General features: G+C 36.5%; 1 protein-coding gene across 5 annotated transcripts in view; it reads right to left on the bottom strand.

The window, feature by feature from the left end:
- The window catches only part of QSER1 (glutamine and serine rich 1), a 73905-nt gene that overhangs the window by 21407 nt on the left and 33520 nt on the right, over positions 1-18978 (bottom strand). For all 5 annotated transcript variants that reach the window (XM_077863515.1, XM_077863513.1, XM_077863511.1 and 2 more), the window contains 3 exons: positions 14208-17891; positions 1715-2043; positions 477-593 (listed from right to left, as the gene is read on the bottom strand). In XM_077863515.1, the coding sequence (XP_077719641.1) occupies positions 477-593; positions 1715-2043; positions 14208-17891 (4130 nt within the window). The remainder of the gene's footprint in view (positions 1-476; positions 594-1714; positions 2044-14207; positions 17892-18978) is intronic.

Raw genomic sequence — 18978 nt, 5'->3', positions numbered from 1 at the left:
ATAAAAATGACCTCAGGCTTCTTAACTGCAAGCCCACACATAGAAGCAATCTTATTCAGCTAATCACCAAATGCTTACTTACTCAATGCTATTAAGTAACTATATAAGTACAAAAGAATCATTTCTATAAGTTTTTTGGTAAATCAAAATGTTTGACAGAATGATCAATATAATATAACCTCTAAGCCCATATGAACTTTTCATAGGCTAATAACAATTCTTTAAAACAAAACAAAACAAAACAAAAGCTAGGAGAAAGTGTCTTAATTTTAAGAAGCTGGTATTTATATACTGCTTGTAACAAAATCAGATGAGTATCATATATCAAATATTATGCTATTTTATATTAGAAACATAAATTACATTTAAATGATTCTGTATTTTCCCCAGGATCATTATTTTGAAAAAAAAAAAAAAAGAAAGAAAGAAAGAAAGAAAGAAAAAGAAAGGAAGACTAATGTAAAGATTTTACTTACACTATTGGTAGCAGCAAATTCTCTTTGTCCATCTCGAATTTCAGGAACAAACTTCTGTAATAAAGCTTTTTGTACTTTCCAAATAGCCGGGGGTTCTTTTCCTGTTTTTAAAGCCTCCTGTAATATATAGAATTAATTACATTTATAAAAAACTGACAACAAATTCTGGATTTATAGAATCATAGAGCTGAAAGGAAAATTAAAGACTTATCTGGCTAAACTTTTGTTTTTTACCTAGCTGAACTTTTGCAACAATTCTTATAAGCTGGCTATTAAGTCTCTGCTAAAATTCTTCCAGAAATAGGGAGGACACCAACATGCATGGTAGCTCATTATCCTTTTGTGTAACTATTGTAAAGTTTCCTCTAATGATATTGTCATACATTATTGATATAATTTTACAAGGGCACTTATGTATTCAAAAAGATCAGAAGCAAATATGCTAAAATATTAATAGTCGTAATTATGAATGGAAGGTTGGGCAGCCCTGGTGGCCCAGCGGTTTAGCACTGCCTTCAGCCTAGGGTATGATCCCGGAGACCTGGGATCAAGTCCTGCATTGGGCTCCCTGCATGGAGTCTGCTTCTCCCTCTGCCTGTGTTTCTGCATCTCTCTCTCTCTCTGTGCCTCTCATGAATAAATAAAATAAAATCTTAAAAAAAAATTATGAATGGAAGGCATAGTGGTAATTTGAGGTTACGTACTTTCAATGCCATTTCTCTCTGCCCCAGTTACAAAAATCAAAAGCAAGGAAACAACCCCCCCCAACCCATTTTTTTAAACAGCTAAAATTTCTTAGTATGAAATTTGACATTCTACCTATAGTTCCACAACTTGCAATTATGAAAACAAGTCAATTTTATGTGTACATCATATTCTTGTTTTCTTTAAACATTTAAATTTAAAAATCATTTTTAAATTTAATTTAGTTGGGAGCCTTGAAAAAAATTAACATTTTAAAACTACTCAATTACTAGTACCTAAATGCAGCATATTGACTAGTCAGAAACATGTAAATCTCAGATATAAGTCAAAACTATTTTAAGCTGTTTTCTTTTTCAAAATATCTGATATCTGCTAGTTTGATTTTATTATTTAACAATTATGACTTATAATAATCATCAAAATATACTTTTTGCAATTCAAGTTAGATCATACTATTAAAGTTATTATGAAGGCTTATTATAGGGCATGCCCACTCAACTATGACCTTTAAAACTTATGAACTTTCAAATCACCTTAAAAGTCTCTATGTCTTCTATCTTCACCACAAATTCATCACGCTCTCTGTATTGGCCTTCTCCTCCACTTTCTGTGTTTTCCTCATCTGTAAAACCTTCTATGGCAACAGTGTCCTGTCCTTTTGCAAACTGGTCTGAAGGAAGACCATCAAGTTCGCAGGGTTTTGAGGGTTCTGTAGGATTTACATTTTCCAGGATATTTACTGCAGATGAAGTAGAGTAGGGAGGTTCTTGTTTAACTGCACCCACAGTGGTAGAGGAAGTAGTAACAGTACCAGTAGTATTGGCAGTTGGGCTAGTAGTTGTCATCCGTAGGGCTTCTGAAACTATATCAAGCAAATGCAAATCAGTAATACAAATAAATATTTGTCTGAGTAAAGTCTGAACAGTTTAAAAAGAAAGACTTGATTATTTTTACCATCAAATTGTTTGAAACAATGAATACTACAATAAGAAATTAAAGAATGGGGCAGCCCCAGTGGCGCAGCGGTTTAGCGCCGCCTGCAGCCTGGGGTGTGATCCTGGAGACCCGGGATCGAGTCCCACATCGGGCTACCCGCATGGAGCCTGCTTCTCCCTCCGCCTGTGTCTCTGCCTCTCTCTTCGCTCTCTCTGAATGAATAAATAAATCTTAAAAAAAAAAAAAAGAAATTAAAGAATGTTAATTTCCAAGAATTAAAGTGATGGAATTACATCTGGATGACCATCAGACTGAGAACCTCCATCAACCTACACTTACCCCTAAGTCCATTAAGTAGCACAAAGATATTTTAAGTAGAGACACAGAAGTGATGCAAGATAACAAAGGGTCAGCTGACAAAAGTTGTGAAGAAGCCCTAAAGAAAAGCCAACTGGATGCAAGAAGGGAAAACAACACCCCAAAATAATTTGAAAAAGCCCCAAGAGCTACAGAAATAAAGGGAATAATGAGGTAATATGAAAAATTGTATACTGACAAGATGAAATGGACAAATTCCTAGAAAGATGAAAACTACAGAAAAGGACTCAAGAAGTAATAGAACATCTGAAAAGACCAACGAGTACAGAGAATTAAAGAAATTAAAAAGCATCCCACAAAGATAAGCACAGGCCCAAATTGTTCACAAGTAGATTCTACCAATAGTTAAATAAGAATTAATACCCATCCAAATAAACTTAATAAAATAGGAAGAAGCACTCATTTTATTGGGCCAATAGTATTCCAATACCTAAACCAGACAAAAACACCATGAAAAAACCATAGGATCAATATCACTCATTAATATAAACACAAAAATCTTCAAAAATATGAGTATATCAAAAGCATTTAGCAAAATTCAGTATCATTAATTTAAACACTTTTGATAAAAAATGACTCAACAAGCTAAAAAGTAGAAGGGAACTACTGCAATCTGATAAAGGGCATCTACGAAAAAATCTGACATACTTAAGGGTAAAAAAATAGATGCTTTCCCCTAGGAAAGATGTCTGAAGAAGTAAAACAATCTCTATGTGCAGATGACATGATCTTATAGACAAAAAATCCTAAGGAATCTCCTAAAAAACTATTAGAATTAATAAGTGAATTCAGTAAGTTTTCAGGGTATAAGATCACTATATAAAAATCAATTGCTTTTTTTTTTTAAGTAAGCTCTATATCCGACCTGGGGCTTGAACTCACAACCCTAAGATCAAGAGTCACATGCTCTATCTACTGAGCCAGCCAGGTGCCCCCACTTGCATTTCTATATACTTTCAATGAACTACCCAAAAATTAATTTAGGAACACAATTCCATTTATAATTGCATCAGAAAGAAGAAAATGTTAGAAAATAAGTGCAAAGCTTATATTCTGAAAACTATAAACATTGTTGAAAGAGTTTTGTTCTCTGTGTTCAAAAGTCTTATTATCCAGGAGGAAAAAAGATTATTAACAGATTTCAAGACACTGAAAATACTGTAATTCCTATTATAAGCAGGAAAAGAACAGAAATACTTCATCAAAATAATCAAGGGGGGAATCCCTGGGTGGCTCAGTGGTTTAGCGCCGCCTTCAGCCCAGGGCATGATCCTGGGGTCCCGGGATCAAGTCCCACATCAGGCTCCCTGCATGGAGCCTGCTTCTCCCTCTGCCTGTGTCTCTGCCTCTCTCTGTGTCTCTCATGAATAAATAAATAAATATTTTTTAAAAAGATAAGGGTTGGGAGAGTAGGTAAAGATATGAATGAAACAACACTGACCAAGTATCAATGAGGATTAAAACTGAGTGATATATAAATTGGTTTAATTATACCAATCTTTTTATTTACATTTGAAAATTTCAATAAAAAACTAAGCAAATATATTTTTAAAAATGAATGTATAACTTTCAAAACAGTAGAAGAAGAAAATGTATCAATACTATAGAATGCCCTTTTTATGAAGTTTAAAACAAGCCAAACAAAAGTATAGTGTTCAGGTATAATACAGCGTAGTATAGTATTGACAAAGGGGTTATTAAGAGGTACAAATTTCAGTAATAAAATAAATAACAGAAATGGAACGTACAGGAGAGGGAATACAGTCAATAATATTGCACCAATGTCCTATGGTGACAGATTAATAAATATATGGAGTTACTGAATCAATAAGTTGTACCCTGGAAACTAATATAAAATTGTATGTCAACTATACTTCAAAAAAAAAAAAAAAAGGATAGTATACTTCAAAAAAAAAAAAAAAAGGATAGTGCTTAGGGAGGTATATACACACACAGGCGGTAAAATTATAAAAGAAAAGCAAAGAAGTGATTACTATCCCCAATGTAGATAGCGGTCAGTTCTAGAGGTTATAAATAGGGTTTAATTTAATACTCAATTTATTTTTGTACTTTCTTGTTCTCTAACACTATAAATCTTCTTCTTTGTTCTACACTTTTGGCACATCTCATCAGTTTTGAAATATAATGTTCCACTGTCCTTTCTAAGTGGTTTATCATTTCAGTTTTGGTTTCCTTTCAAAGCCGTGAGTTATTTAGGAGAAGTTATTTAGAAGTTATAAAAATAGAAGCTTATTTTTATTTGTCTTTTTTCCAACTATTATTTTATAAAATGACTGCACCATGGTCAAAGAATATGGCTTAAATAACGTCTGCATTTTCAAATTTATAAAAATTTTATCTGTTTTTCTTACATGTTTTATGTTTCCATATGTGAGTTTTATTTCGCAAGAAAAAATACTCTGAAAGAAAGAAAACAGATATAGAAAAATATACCAAAATAATAGCAATAAAATTAGTATGGTAATATTAAAAACAGATATGGGAAATTAAACTTAGTAAAATTTTATGTACCCAGTCACATGGGTTCAAAACATATCAAGTAAACAGTATTAGAAAAACAATCAAACATAGTTGGAAACTTTAACACACCTTTTTCAGGAATCAACAGATCAAGCAATCTAAAAACAAATAAGGATAGGGAGGATTTAAAAAACTGTTTATTATTAATAATTTCAAACATACATAAAAGTAGAGAATACAAATCCTCAAATACCATGACGCAGCTATGACCACCATGAACATTTTGGTATACTTCTTTCATATGTCCATCAACTCCATCTATATTTGCTAGGATGGCTTAAGGCACATTCTAGACCTGTCATTTACCTCCTCCACCATATACATATACATTTTCTTATGTGACCTAATGTCATTGATTACATTAAACAAAACACAAAAAGATACAAAGGATTTGAACAGCATTACCAAATACAATCTACTAGCAATTGGCATTCATGGAATATTTATAAAAATTGACCACTGACCAAGCTACTAACAAAATTTTCATAAATTTCCAAAAGTAGGCATTATTTAAGCATTCTCTTGACCAAAATACAATAGGGTCATAAATTAGTAATAAAGGAATACCACTATCACCACCACTAAAAACATAAACCTACTAGGAAACAGGCAAAACCCCACTTTTTCTTACTAACTCTGGGATTAAAAAGGAAATCAAAACTGAAATGATAAACCATTTAAAAAGGATGGTGAGAGCATTACAAATTGAAACCAGAGGCATAAATAAAGCCAGGTATAATGAAAACTTACACTTTAATGCTATTCATTAAAAAGCAAGGATATACAAAAATCAATTAAGTATTAAACTCAAGAAGCCAGAGTGAGAACAGTAAGTGGAACCCAGGGAAGATAGGGAAAAAGAATTGATTAAAGAAAAATTTAAAAAGTGAGTAAAAATAGTGAAAACAAGAGCAAAAAAAGAAAAGCACACTGGTTCTGTGAAAACAACTATTAAATAGGCAAACTTTTCACAAAATGGTAAGAAAAAGATTCAAAGAGATTCAGAGCAAGAAAGAACAAAAAAGATTAAGACAAAAATTATAAGCAATAATCTCATTTGTGAGTTTAGGTGTAAAAATCCCAAACAAAACAGTAGAAACTTATATCTTGCAATGGATTAAAATAATTAATCATGACAAAGCAGAGTTCATGGTAGAGTTATCTTAAAAAGGTTCAGCATTAAGAAATCAAGTAATTGATTGGGGTGTCTGGGTGTCTCAGTTGGTTAAGACAGACTCTTGGTTTTGGCTCAGGACCTGATCTCAGGGTTGAGTTGGGATCTGCACTCAACATGGAGTCTGCTTGAGAGTCTCTCTCTCTCTCTCTCCCTTTGCCCCTCCCCCTGCTTGCATACATTCTCTCTCTAAAATAAATAGGTAAATCTTTAAAAAAAAATCCAATAATAGATTAACGTGTGAAAAAATTTATCAGAAGCTCAAAAAAGCATCTAACAAAATTTAATATCCATTGTTAATTTAAAAATATTTTTTAAGAACCTCAAAACAAATTCAAAATTAGGAAATCAAGTAACAGGTTAATGTGGGGAAAAAGGAGATTAGAGGTTCAAAAAGGCATCTAACAAAATTTAATACCCACTGTTAATTTTTAAAAAAAAAAACAAGAATCTCAGGATAGAAGGAAATTTTCAGAGTGTACAGTACTAGAAACTGACAACAAATATATTTCATGGTCAAATACTACATATTCTATTTAATACCAAGGAGGAGGTCAGCATGATTGCTATCACTACTACTATTAAACAGAGGCTGAGCCAGTGAATTAAATTACAAAAAAAAAAAAAAAAAAAAGAGAAAGAGAAAGGTAAAACTTCTATTATTTTTACAAGACATAACTATCTAAAAATGCAAGAAATTGAGAATAAAAATTCAATAAAAATGCCAAAACCAAAACGGAGATATAAAATTGTCATATACCATCAGTAAGCAATAAGAAAACAATGTGGGGAAATTTATAGTTAAAAATTGCAGAAACGGGGGATCCCTGGGTGGTGCAGCGATTTAGCGCCTGCCTTTGGCCCAGGGCGCGATCCTGGAGACCCGGGATCGAATCCCACGTCGGGCTCCCGGTACATGGAGCCTGCTTCTCCCTCTGCCTATGTCTCTGCCTCTCTCTCTCTCTCTCTCTGTGACTATCATAAATAAAAATTAAAAAAAAATTTTTTTAAATTGCAGAAATGATAGTATCTGTGTAGAAAAAAATTATATGATATGAAAATACATAAGATCTGAACAGATAAATAATATATTCCAAAAGTGCATGAGAAAACTGTAAAGATAAATTTTCCCTTAAAATCAATTTATGAATTCAATGTAATCACAATAAAAATACCAAAACATTGAAGGAACTCCTACTTGCCAATTATAGGATAAGTTGAGCATCAGAAATCATGACTATAAATTGATTAAACAATGAATTTTAAAAATTTTATGGGGCAGCCTGGGCGGCTCAGCGGTTTAGCACCACCTTAGCATCCCAGGGCCTGATCCTGGAGTCCCGGGATTGAGTCCCACATCAGGCTCCCTGTATGGAGCCTGCTTTTCCCTCTGCCTGAGTCTCTGCCTCTTTCTCTCTCTCTTCCTGTGTCTCTCATGAATAAATAAATAATTTTTAAAAAAATAAAAAAAAAAATAAAAATTTTATGGCTTCTTGTGCTAAGCAACATGAAGTAGGCCCACTAGAGCCTATTATCACACACACACACACCCCTATATTACAAATAAACACTTTGAACAAAATATAAAGGGTAGCAGGCAGCCCTGGTGGCTCAGCGGTTTAGCACCACCTTCAGCCCAGGGCTGATCCTGGAGACCTGGGATCAAGTCCCATGTCAGGCTCCCTGCATGGAGCTTGCTTCTCCCTCTGCATGTGTCTCTGCCTCTCTCTCTCTCTCTATGTTTCATTAATTAAAAAAAAAAAAAAATATATATATATATATATAAAGGGTAAGTAACTACCTGAAGACTTTGAGAAGTTAATAAAGCAGGTGGACTGGAGAGGTAAGGGCAAATTTAAATAACAATAAACGGAAATGTTTCTTACTTCTTTCCTCTCATCTCGCCTAGCATTGACCAGAGGTAACCCCCCCATGCAGAATTGCAAGAGCACAGACAACAAAAACTCCAAGAAAATTTGTCTTTCTAGACAGAAGAGTAAAAGAGAGGAGCCTCGTGCAAGGTGAAGAATGTGGGGGGCAAATGCCATTTCTTTTTTTTCTTTTCTCTCTCCCAGACCTGCCCTGAGGACAACCCAAGTCACAAAGCTGCAATGCAAGGGACGCCTGGGTAGCGGTTGGGTGGCTGCCTTTGGCTCAGGTCGTGATCCCAGGATCTGGAATTGAGTCCTGCACTGGGCTCCTGTGAAGAGCCTGCTTCTCCCTCTGCCTGTGTCTCTCCTTCTCTCTGTGTGTCTCTCATGAATAAATAAATAAATCTTTAAAAAAACAAAAACAAACAAAAAAACAAAGCTGCAATGCTATGGTGGTGAACCAGACATCTTAAACCCTGACAGAATGCCTGTCTTTTTGGCATTCTAGAGGAAACTGGAAACAGGGCCACTATGGTATGAAGAACACAGGGAATGTTTCAGGACATATATAATTATATATATATACTTATATAGTCAATTATATCTCAATAAAGCTGAGGGAGGAAGCCTAGGGGAATTCCCTATTTTTGGTCTTGTTGTATCACTTTAACCCCCACATGCAGATAACTGTGTCAACGCATCAGCAGCTAAAGCTCCAAGAAAAATTCCAGCTTTCTACACAAATGCCTAAGGAAAAGGAACGCAGGGAGCTGGGTAGTATGGGAAATTCCCAGAGAGGAAACAGCTGCAGAATGGTATCCGCTAATTCTACATATGAACACATGCAATCTGTTTCACGCTAAATTGCACTTACGCAGAGTAGATTCAAACTAGCATAATGAAGGCTTTGAGATCTAAACTATAACAAAGTCTACTCATCACCCAAGTTCTGGATTAACCACTGAGACAGATCCAAAGCAGTAGAGCAAAGGCTTTGTAAAACTGAACCAACACTGGAACCACCACTCAAAGATGAGATGGAATTTTGTAGTCTGACTGCCTGCTAAAACAACACAAATCAATATTTTCCAGAGAATTTTAATAGAACCCAGAGTCTTACAGTATAGTACTCAAAATGTCCAGGATAAAATCCAAAATTGCTCAATATACAAAGAACTAGAAAAAAGTGACCAATTCTCAAAGGGAAATTAGATGCCACTTTTAACATGACTTAGATGTTGGAATTATCAAAGTCTTGAAGGCAGCTGTTATACCATGCTCCAGGAAGTAAGGTAGCATACTTTTAAAATGAATAGAAGTATGTAAATTCTCAGTAGAAAAAGAGGAACGAGAAACAAGAATCAAAGACAAATTTTATAATTTAAAAATATCTGAAATAAAAAATTCACCGGATGGGATCAGGAACAGAATTGAGAAGGATGAAAAATCAATAAAATTTAAGATAGGCCAATAAAAATTATACAATTTGAAGAACAGAGAGGGGGAAAAAGGATTGAAAAAAATGAACAGAGGGGATCCCTGGGTGGCTCAGCAGTTTAGCGCCTGCCTTTGGCCCAGGGCACGATCCTGGAGTCCTGGGATCAAGTCCCACGTCGAGCTCCCAGCATGGAGCCTGCTTCTCCCTCTGCCTGTGTCTCTGCCTCTCTCTTTCTCTATGTCTATCATGAATAAATAAATAAAAACTTAAAAAAAAAAAAAAAAAGAACAGAACCTCAGAAACAGTATCAAAAAGTTATACATTTGTGTCACCGGAATCCCATAAGCAGAGAAAGAGATTGGTGCAGAAAAAAAAATATCCCCAAATTTCTCAAATTTGGTTAAAGACATAATTTACAGATTCAAGAAGCTCAGTGAACTCCAAATAGGATAAACCCTACCTGGATAAACAATTAGACTGCTGAAAACCAAAGAAAAAGAAAAAGTCTTGGAAAAGGAAACGTTCTTTGGGCTGATGGGAAATGATACCAGAGAGAAACCTGGAATATCAGGAATAAAGCAACTGCAATAGAAAATATGTATGTCTAGGTAAACACAATAGGCTTTTTTCCTCCTCTTAAGTAATTTAAAGTATATTGGACTTGAAAGCAAAAATTATTCCTTTATTATGGTTTTCAATATATGTACATAGATGTAATATATAGGACAAATATGTGAACATACGGGCAAAGGTAAAGGGACTTGTATGGTTGTTAGGCTTCAACATTTTACTTGAAATCATAAACATATTAATTTTAAATGGATGCTAATCACTAGGTCAACCATTAGAAGACTACAAAAAGATAACTGCTGGAAAAATCAGAAATAAATTAAAAATAAAATACGAAAAGTTCAAATAATGTGTTTTTAAAAGCTAGTAAAGAGGAAACAAAAAAGGGGGAACCAGAAAACAATAAAATGGAAGATCTAGCTATATCAACAATTAAATTAAATGTAAACTGTCTAAACATACCAATTCAAAGACAGAGATTATAAAACTAAAGCTTAAGTAAAAGACAAAACTAAAATATATACTATCTACAAAATACCCACATTAAATATAATGTCACAGATCAGACAAAGTAGACTTCAAGTAAGATTATACCAATATTAAAGATGCACATTATACAATGATAAGGTCAATTCACAAGAACTTAACAATCTAAAACACAGAACTCAAAATACACAAAGCAATAACTGATTGACAGAAATGCAAGGAGAAATAGAAAAGTCTACAGAAATACTTTGAGACTTCAAAACTCCACTCTCAGTAATTGGCAGAACAAGGAACAAATAATCAGCAAGGACCTAGAAAACCTAAATAACACTAACAACCAACTTGACCTAATCAACATTTACAGAACAATCCAACACCACCAGCAGAATATACATTCATTGAAAGTACACATGGAACATCAATCAAGGTCAAGCACATTTGGGGATGCCTGGGTGCCTCAGCAGTTGAGCATCTGCCTTCAGCTCAGGACATGATCCCAGAGTGCCAGGATTGAGTCTCACATCGGGCTCCTCACGGGGAGCCTGCTTCTCCCTCTGCCTGTGTCTCTGCCTCTCTCTCTCTGTGTCTCTTATGAATAAATAAAATCTTAAAAAAAAAAAAAAAAAAGACCAAGCATATTTTGGGCCATAAAGCAAACCTTAACAAATTTAAGAGAACTGAAATTACACAAAGTAGAAATCAATAAAGAAAAGGTGTCCGGAAAACACTCAAATATTTGAAAATTGAATAACTCATGTATCAAAGAAGAAGCATTAAAGAGTACTGAAAGAAAATAAAAATAATAAAAATAAAATTGTGGGATACAGCTAAAGCAGGGGGCAATGAGAGGTTTGTAATATTAAATGCTTATAGTAGAAAAGACGAGGGGTCTCAAATGAACAATTTAGGCTCCTACCATAAGAAATCAGAAAAATAGAGAATGAATCTAAGTCAAGCAGGAAAAAGGAAATAATGAGAACCCCCCAAAAAATCAATGAAATTGCCAACAAAGGAGAAAAAGAGTCAATAAAACCAGTAAACTTCTATCCAGACTGACCACAACAAAGAAGATACAAATTACCAATATGAAGAAATGCTACCAACAACTTTATACCCATGAATTTGACAACTCAGATAAAATAGGTCAATTCCTTCAAAGATACAAACTATCAAAACACAGTCAGGAAGAAACAGACAAGGTGAATTAGTTCCATATCAAAGAAACTGAATTCACAGCAAAAAACTTTCTGACAAAAACAAACAAACAAACAAAACTTTCTGACAAAAAGAACTCCAGGTCCAGATGGTTGCACTAACAAATTTGAACAACCATTTGTGGCAGAAACAGTACTACTCCATTTCTTGCAGAAAAAAGAAAACAAGGGGATAGTCCCAAATTCATTTATAGGGTCAGCAATAACCAGATACCAAAACCTGACAAAAGCATTACAAAAGGAAAACTACAGACCAATATCCACTGCAAACATGATGCAAAAAAATTAGAAAACTGAACTCATCAATGTATTAAAAATGAACTGAATACTTCACAGTTGTTGGAGTTTATCCTAGGAATGAATGCAAGGCCATGAATATATTTGAAAATTAGTCAGTGTAGTTCACCACACTGAAAGACTGCATAAGAAAACCACATGGGGCGCCTGGGTGGCTCAGTGTTTGAGCGGCTGCCTTTGGCTCAGGTCATGATCCTGGGGTCCTGGGACCGAGTCCTGCATTGGACTCCCTGCAAGAAGCCTGCTTCTCCCTCTGCCTGTGTCTCTGCATCTCTTTCTGTGTCTCTCATGAATAGACAAAATCTTTAAAAAGGGGGGACGGGGGTCATAGACCTAAAGGTAAAATGCAAAAGTTAAAAACTTCTAGAAGAAAACAGAACATGTTTGCAAAGATTTCTTAGGACACAAGCACAAATCATAAAAGGAAAAAAATGGGTAAATTAGACTTCATTGCAATTTAAATTTAAAATTGCCCTTCAGAGATACTTGAGAGCTGTGTGAATTTAGAAGATATGAGCATGAATTCTCCCTGGAGTAACTTCCACAAAGTGACTTTGAAGATGGTCTTCAGAGACGACAAAATGTCTGCTGGGCTGAAAACATCAAAGAGGGCAATTCTGGTTAGAGAAAAACCTGTTCAAAGAGAATTGTGAAAGTGCGGCTTATGGGTCTCAGGAACAATGAGAAGTTTGGCTGTTATAGAAGAGGATAAGTGGAAAGAATGGAACCAGAAAGTAATATGGGAAGGAAGAGTTTTTACATATTATTTTAATGTTTTCCCCTAGAAGCACTGAGAAGTATCTTACTGGTGTGAAGGATTCTACCAAGAAGCAAGAGATGAGCTCGTGCACAGGAGGAAGCAGTGGGGATGGCATCGAGAGAACTTTGAATACCTAACAGGAAGAACTGGGTTGGTGATGAGGATTTCAACTACAAATGAGGCAATAATACCTGTCTGGAAGAAACCAGTCTTAGATTCCTATTTTAGAACAGAAATTACAAAAGCTTTGTTCTACAAATGGAAGAGGGAATATAAAAGTAATTGCAAAGCAGCCTGAATTTGGGGAAAAGGAGTCTAAAACGTTACTACGATTAGATTAGCCACGTCCATAACGTCTTTGATTCTAACACTGACTTTCCATTATACTAATTTCCCTGTATAACAAAGTGAGAATTCTTTAGAAATGTGTTAGCAGATGTTTATGCTAACAGATTATTTGGGATACCACAGTTGTTCCAGATCACTCCAGTAGTTAAAGGTAGTCTTGAGTTCAGAGAGAAGCTAAGAGTACATCACACAACAAAGTTTAAACTTTTAAAGCACCACTTTACTTATACAAAAGAGCTAGGCAGGAATACAGGCTCTACAACCAAACAAACCTGAGTGCAGACTCCGGCTCTGTCAGTTACTAGTTGTATGGACCCACACAATTCATTTACTCTTGGTTTATACCATCTATATATTGGAGGTAACAATGCATATCTCATAACATTGCTACTAGTTCCCAGCACAGAGGTGATGGCTATTATTGTTATATATATTCTCCCTTAGCATGTTCCTTAAATAGTTGACATGAGGCAGTGCTTCTTAAAACAGTTCCTCCAAATGTTCCCTTAACTACAGAATAAAGTGAAACACATACCCAAAGACTTGGCGACACAGTCTGGAGCCAACACAAATTTTCTAAATGTTATCTTAATTATATTCGTGTACATAATACACGTAACTATATTTAACACTAAAACATTAATCTTCAGGTAAAAACTGACATACCAAGAAAATATGACAGTTTATACTAGAACTGTACAGCACAATGCCTCATACCTGTAAACCACTCAAGTTGTCTCAGATTAGAGAAGTCTGGATACATACCATGTAAGTCATGTGTCACGTGGGAGAAAGTAAAAAAAACCACCAAGTTCTCAACCTAAAACCCAAAACTTTCCTACAGGGAAGGAGCATATGCAAAAGAGTAAGTACGTAAAATACCCACCAATGCATTTTGCCCTGAAAATTTATTTACAGACCTGCTTCAAGCTAAAAAAGCTTAAAGTCCAGTCTATCACCATACAAATAATAGTGGAAAGCCATAATTATGAATCTAAAATTTAAAACTTTACCTGTTTTCTTCTTTTTATCAGAAGTAGCATCTGAAGTAGTTAAGGTAATAGAGGCGCTTTTATAAATATCATGACTGCATACTCCAGGATCTTCTTCATCAGAAGAAAATGAAGATAAATGGTCCAAGTTTTTAAGTTCATTATCAACTTTTTCTGATGGACTGTTACCCCCAGTTTCAGACACTAAAGGTGCGGGTGTCGTAGAAGTTGTCTTTGGAAGCGGCGGGGGACAAAATGTACGAACAGTCTGGGTCCCTGGTCGTCTAGTCCTGTTGGGCATTCGGACGGCAAGAGTAGAAAACTGCTGCTTGGGCCCAGATTTCAGAAAATCTAAGAAAGAGGCAATAAATCCTGTCTTGACTTCTGGCTGTTTTTCCTCCACTTCTTTGATCTTCTGTCTCATTTTTTCTTGATGCTGATAACCATCGTGGCAGCTTTCTGAGGAAGGAGGAGTGTATGGCAAATACACATCTGTTCCCCTTGAATTCTGGCGTTTGCCCTGGGCAGGTCTTTTTGGCTGTTTCTGATTACTGTTGTCTTCCTCTTTCATTTGCCCCTTCCCAGATTTTTTCTTCTGAAGGTTAAAATGCATTAAATCTTGATTTTCTTCTTCAATCTTGACACCAGTGGCCTCCCCGGGCTGGGCCATGGCCAGCAGTGCAAGCGCACTTCTGGTTGGGTTCACCGACACACTGTTGTCATCACCCCCCAAGGTGAGCTCACTCTCTGATGCAGCATTCTCTCCACTTACACTTCTACTAGAAACAAACTCTTGGTTTCTGCTGTTATTTAATGTATTATCGATAGGAACTTCACTATCCTCTTCAGATTCATGATTGGTAGCAGACTGTTTCTTGAATGAGCCAGAACTCTGCTCCTGGGCTTCATGACTTGGTCCAACCACTGGTGAAATTACTTTAGGTGCTTTATTTTGACCAGTTTCAATATGCTGTTGATCGAGAGTCATTTTTGACTGGAGGTTAGGTACAGGTGAAAGGTTTACAGCAACTTGATTTCCATTTAAGGAAATGTCATTTATATTCTGGGGCTTTCCTACTGCAGCTGTTATGGAGTTAAAATCAGAAGTCACATGAGCAACATCTAATGACTGTTGAAAATGAGATTTAGAATCACCATCTTCAACTGCTGGAATGGTTTCATTTGAAGTTGACTTGGAAAAATCAGAAGGAGTAACCCCACAAGCTGCTGCTGTAGCTGCTAAGATATCATCTACATTTGATAAAATATTCCTCTCATCACTGAGAAGCATTGCCTCTGGGAAACATATTGATCCAAGAGAAACAAAATGATTCTTTGAATCATGCTGATTTGTTTCACTAAAATGGCCCTTTGTTGTTAGATGTTGTTGTAATGGTTTTGAAGACTCAGAGAGGTCCATTTTCATAATTTCAGAAGTTTGAGGATGGAGTTGCTGCTGAGAATGATCACCATTGCTCTGAATAATATGGCCATCCATTTGAAGGAAAGGATGTACTATTTGTTGAGGACTCTGAACACGCTGTACTTGTAAAGATGCTTTTACTTGTCCTAAACCTGCCTGCAGTATTGACTGCTGAAGAATCTGTAGGTCACATGCAGAATCTAAAAGAACCTGTGTATTAGGAAGAGATGCCTGATGGCCATGCCCTAAAGAATGATTTGGAATTTGAATCTGAGATGAGGCATTAATTATTTGATCATGTTGCTCCTGGACCTTGGCTTCATGTACCTTGTGTATAAGAGCATGCTGCTGGTTGAGGTCTTTAGTATTCAATCTTATCTGTGGGGTTGGCATTAAATTAGTTGCCTTCTTCATATCAAGGGTTGCTGTACTGACTTGGCCAATTTGTTGGGTAAGTTGTGTCACTGAACCAACCATGCTTTCTTCTTTTTTTGAGCCTGGTAGAGCAATCCCAACAACCTGATCCTCAAGACGAGAATTACTTCTGATCACACTCTGAGAATATCTGTCCTCTGCTTTTGACACCTTATAAGCTGATTCTTGAACATTAATTTCTCCATCAGATAGCCTTTGGGTCGATGACTCAAGAGATACTTGTGGCTGTAATACCTGTAACTCTTGCATTGGAAAATCCTCCTCTTGCTTTGAAGATGTATACACATTTGAGTCAAGTTTTCTTTCAGCATAAGACTTTGGATCAGGGGAAGGTATGCTGTTCTGTAACGTCTGACAGTGAGTAGAGGATGCAAAAGATGATGACTGGACAGCAGGCAAAAACTTCTGGGACTGGGGAGAGGATGACCCTTGAGTCTGAGCATTTTGGGAAGAATGCATAGAAATATAATTCTGGGTTGGGCTAGAATCTGACAAATTCTGAGCCCGAGAGGCAGAAGAATAGGAAAGAGAAGGGGCCGTCAATGTCAGGGACTGCCCTGAAGCATAGCTTTCTGAAGGACTGACTGCAGACAATACTTGTGACTGAGATGAATAACTAACCTGTGTCTGGCTAACTGGTGATAAACCCTGAGAATGACTAGATGAATAACTTTGAGACTGACTAACTGAAGATAGATCTCTTGTTTGAGAAGGGTAGTTCTCATTTGTAACTGAAGATAACACTTCTTGTTGATTAGGAGAATAATTAAGTGTCTGATTTTCAGAAGTTAGAGTCTGAGATGATCCAGAAAAAGTCAATGTTTTATATAAGGATGGCAACTTCTCAACTTTGTTGGATCTATAAACCTGTGAATGAACAATAGATGGCACGTTATGTGGCTGTACTAAGCCATAATTTTGGGACTGGCTAACAGATAAAAGGCTTGGTAGCTGCGCTGTAGAATAAATTTGTGCTTGGCCTGATATTACAGAACTCTGATTATGTAAAGGTTTGGAATAGCTTAATGTTTGCACAGGAGGAATTATACTTTGAGGTTTGGGGGTCTTAGTTGACGTTAGTGGTTGTTTTGTAGAACAGCTTTTTACTTTTGTAGTAGGAGGAAACCCTGATGATGGAATTGCAGATGAGTAAGACTGAGCAAGTTCCACTGACACCTGGGAGGTCTTCTGTTGTAATCCTCCATTGCTCACCTGAGTAGAATCTCCAATTGGGCTACAGGATAAAGATGACTGCCTGCTTGTTTCCTGAAAATTAACTACACTTGCATTTGATAGATAGCTATGTAAGGAATGCTGTGAACCAGTCAGTTGTGCCTGAATAGACTGGGTACCTGAAGGCCGCTGATGGTGTTTAATAACACTACATTCTCGAAGAAGAGCTCTTTCAATGGAAGCAGTAGAACTAGTAAAGAGAGTTGAACTGTAGGCTTGAGGAGTTTGCTGGGCTCCCCCAAGTGCTGAAGGCAACAAACTAAACTGAGGTTGTAAAAGATGGGGTGCAGACTCTTGAGCTGAGCGATATGTTGAAGACTGAGGTGGTATGCTGTTACTTAACGCAGAACTGCCCAGGCGCTCAAATGCCAAAGCAGTTGGAACAGTTCCCTGGGAAGTTTTGATTTGTAGCAAAGGGTCATGAGGATTTAAAATTCCATTTGATGTAGTGTTAAAAGACGAATCCTGAAGCACCAAAGGTGAGGTGGTAGCAAAGTTTCTATTGCTGAAGGTGGTGGGATGCTGATAAGCAGAGAGGGCAGAGGGTGGAAGAGTTCCAGTGGTTGGCAAAGGTCCAGTAACGAACAGCTCAGTTGCTGCTGAGGAATGCATACCTAGGAAGAGAAAACATAAAAAACTTTAAACAATTACAGCATAAATACTATTATACACACACACAGAGACACACACACGTCACACGTCTTCACAGTAGAGACTTACATAATCTCTAATCCATTAAAATCTCTATAAGACTGAAAATGCCTGACAAATTATTTCTGCATGTAAATTGAAAATTACATTTCAAAACCAGCTAGTTTACTTTTTTAATTCTTTAAAGTGTGAGCTCCAATGGGGAGGGGCAGAGGGCGAGAATCTTTTTTTCAAGATTTACTTATTTTATTTTATATATATATATATATATATTTAATTTATTCATTAGAGACACAGAGAGAGAGAGAGAGAGAGAGAGGCAGAGACACAGGCAGAGGGAGAAGCAGGCTCCACATAGGGAGTCTGACACGGGACTCGATCCCAGGTCTCCCGGATCATGCCCTGAGGTGAAAGCAGACGGTCAACCGCTGAGCCACCCAGGCATCCCAGCCACCCAGGCGTACCCTACTTATTTATTTTAGAGGCATGTGTACACACACGCAGGGGAGAGGTGTAGATGGAGAGGAAGAGAAAGTCCCAAGCAGACAGAGTGCTAAGCATGGAGCACAATGTGGCACTGGATCTCATGATCCTGAGATTACGGCCTGAGCTAAAATCAAGGGTCGGTCACTTAACTGACTGAACCACTCAGGCATGCCTCAAAACAGCTAGCTTTCTTTTTTTTTTTTTTTTTTAATTTTTTATTTATTTATGATAGTCACAGAGAGAGAGAGGCAGAGGCACAGGCAGAGAGAGAAGCAGGCTCCATGCACCGGGAGCCCGACGTGGGATTCGATCCTGGGTCTCCAGGATCGTGCCCTGGGCCAAAGGCAGGCGCCAAACCGCTGCGCCACCCAGGGATCCAACAGCTAGCTTTCTTAAAGCAAAAACAAAATTACAAAGGTATTTGAATTCCTATTTATAATTGTTATATAAATGAGTTTATATATGTTCGATAAGGTCATCTGAAAATTAAGAAAGCAATAAAAATATATGTAATCTCCAGTGATTAATTTATCCTGAAATCTCAATGCAATTGCAACAGGATAC

The sequence above is a fragment of the Canis aureus genome, chromosome 21 (genome assembly GCF_053574225.1).
Source record: "Canis aureus isolate CA01 chromosome 21, VMU_Caureus_v.1.0, whole genome shotgun sequence".
NCBI lineage: Eukaryota > Metazoa > Chordata > Mammalia > Carnivora > Canidae > Canis > Canis aureus.
This window is presented reverse-complemented; position numbering and strand designations above follow the sequence as displayed.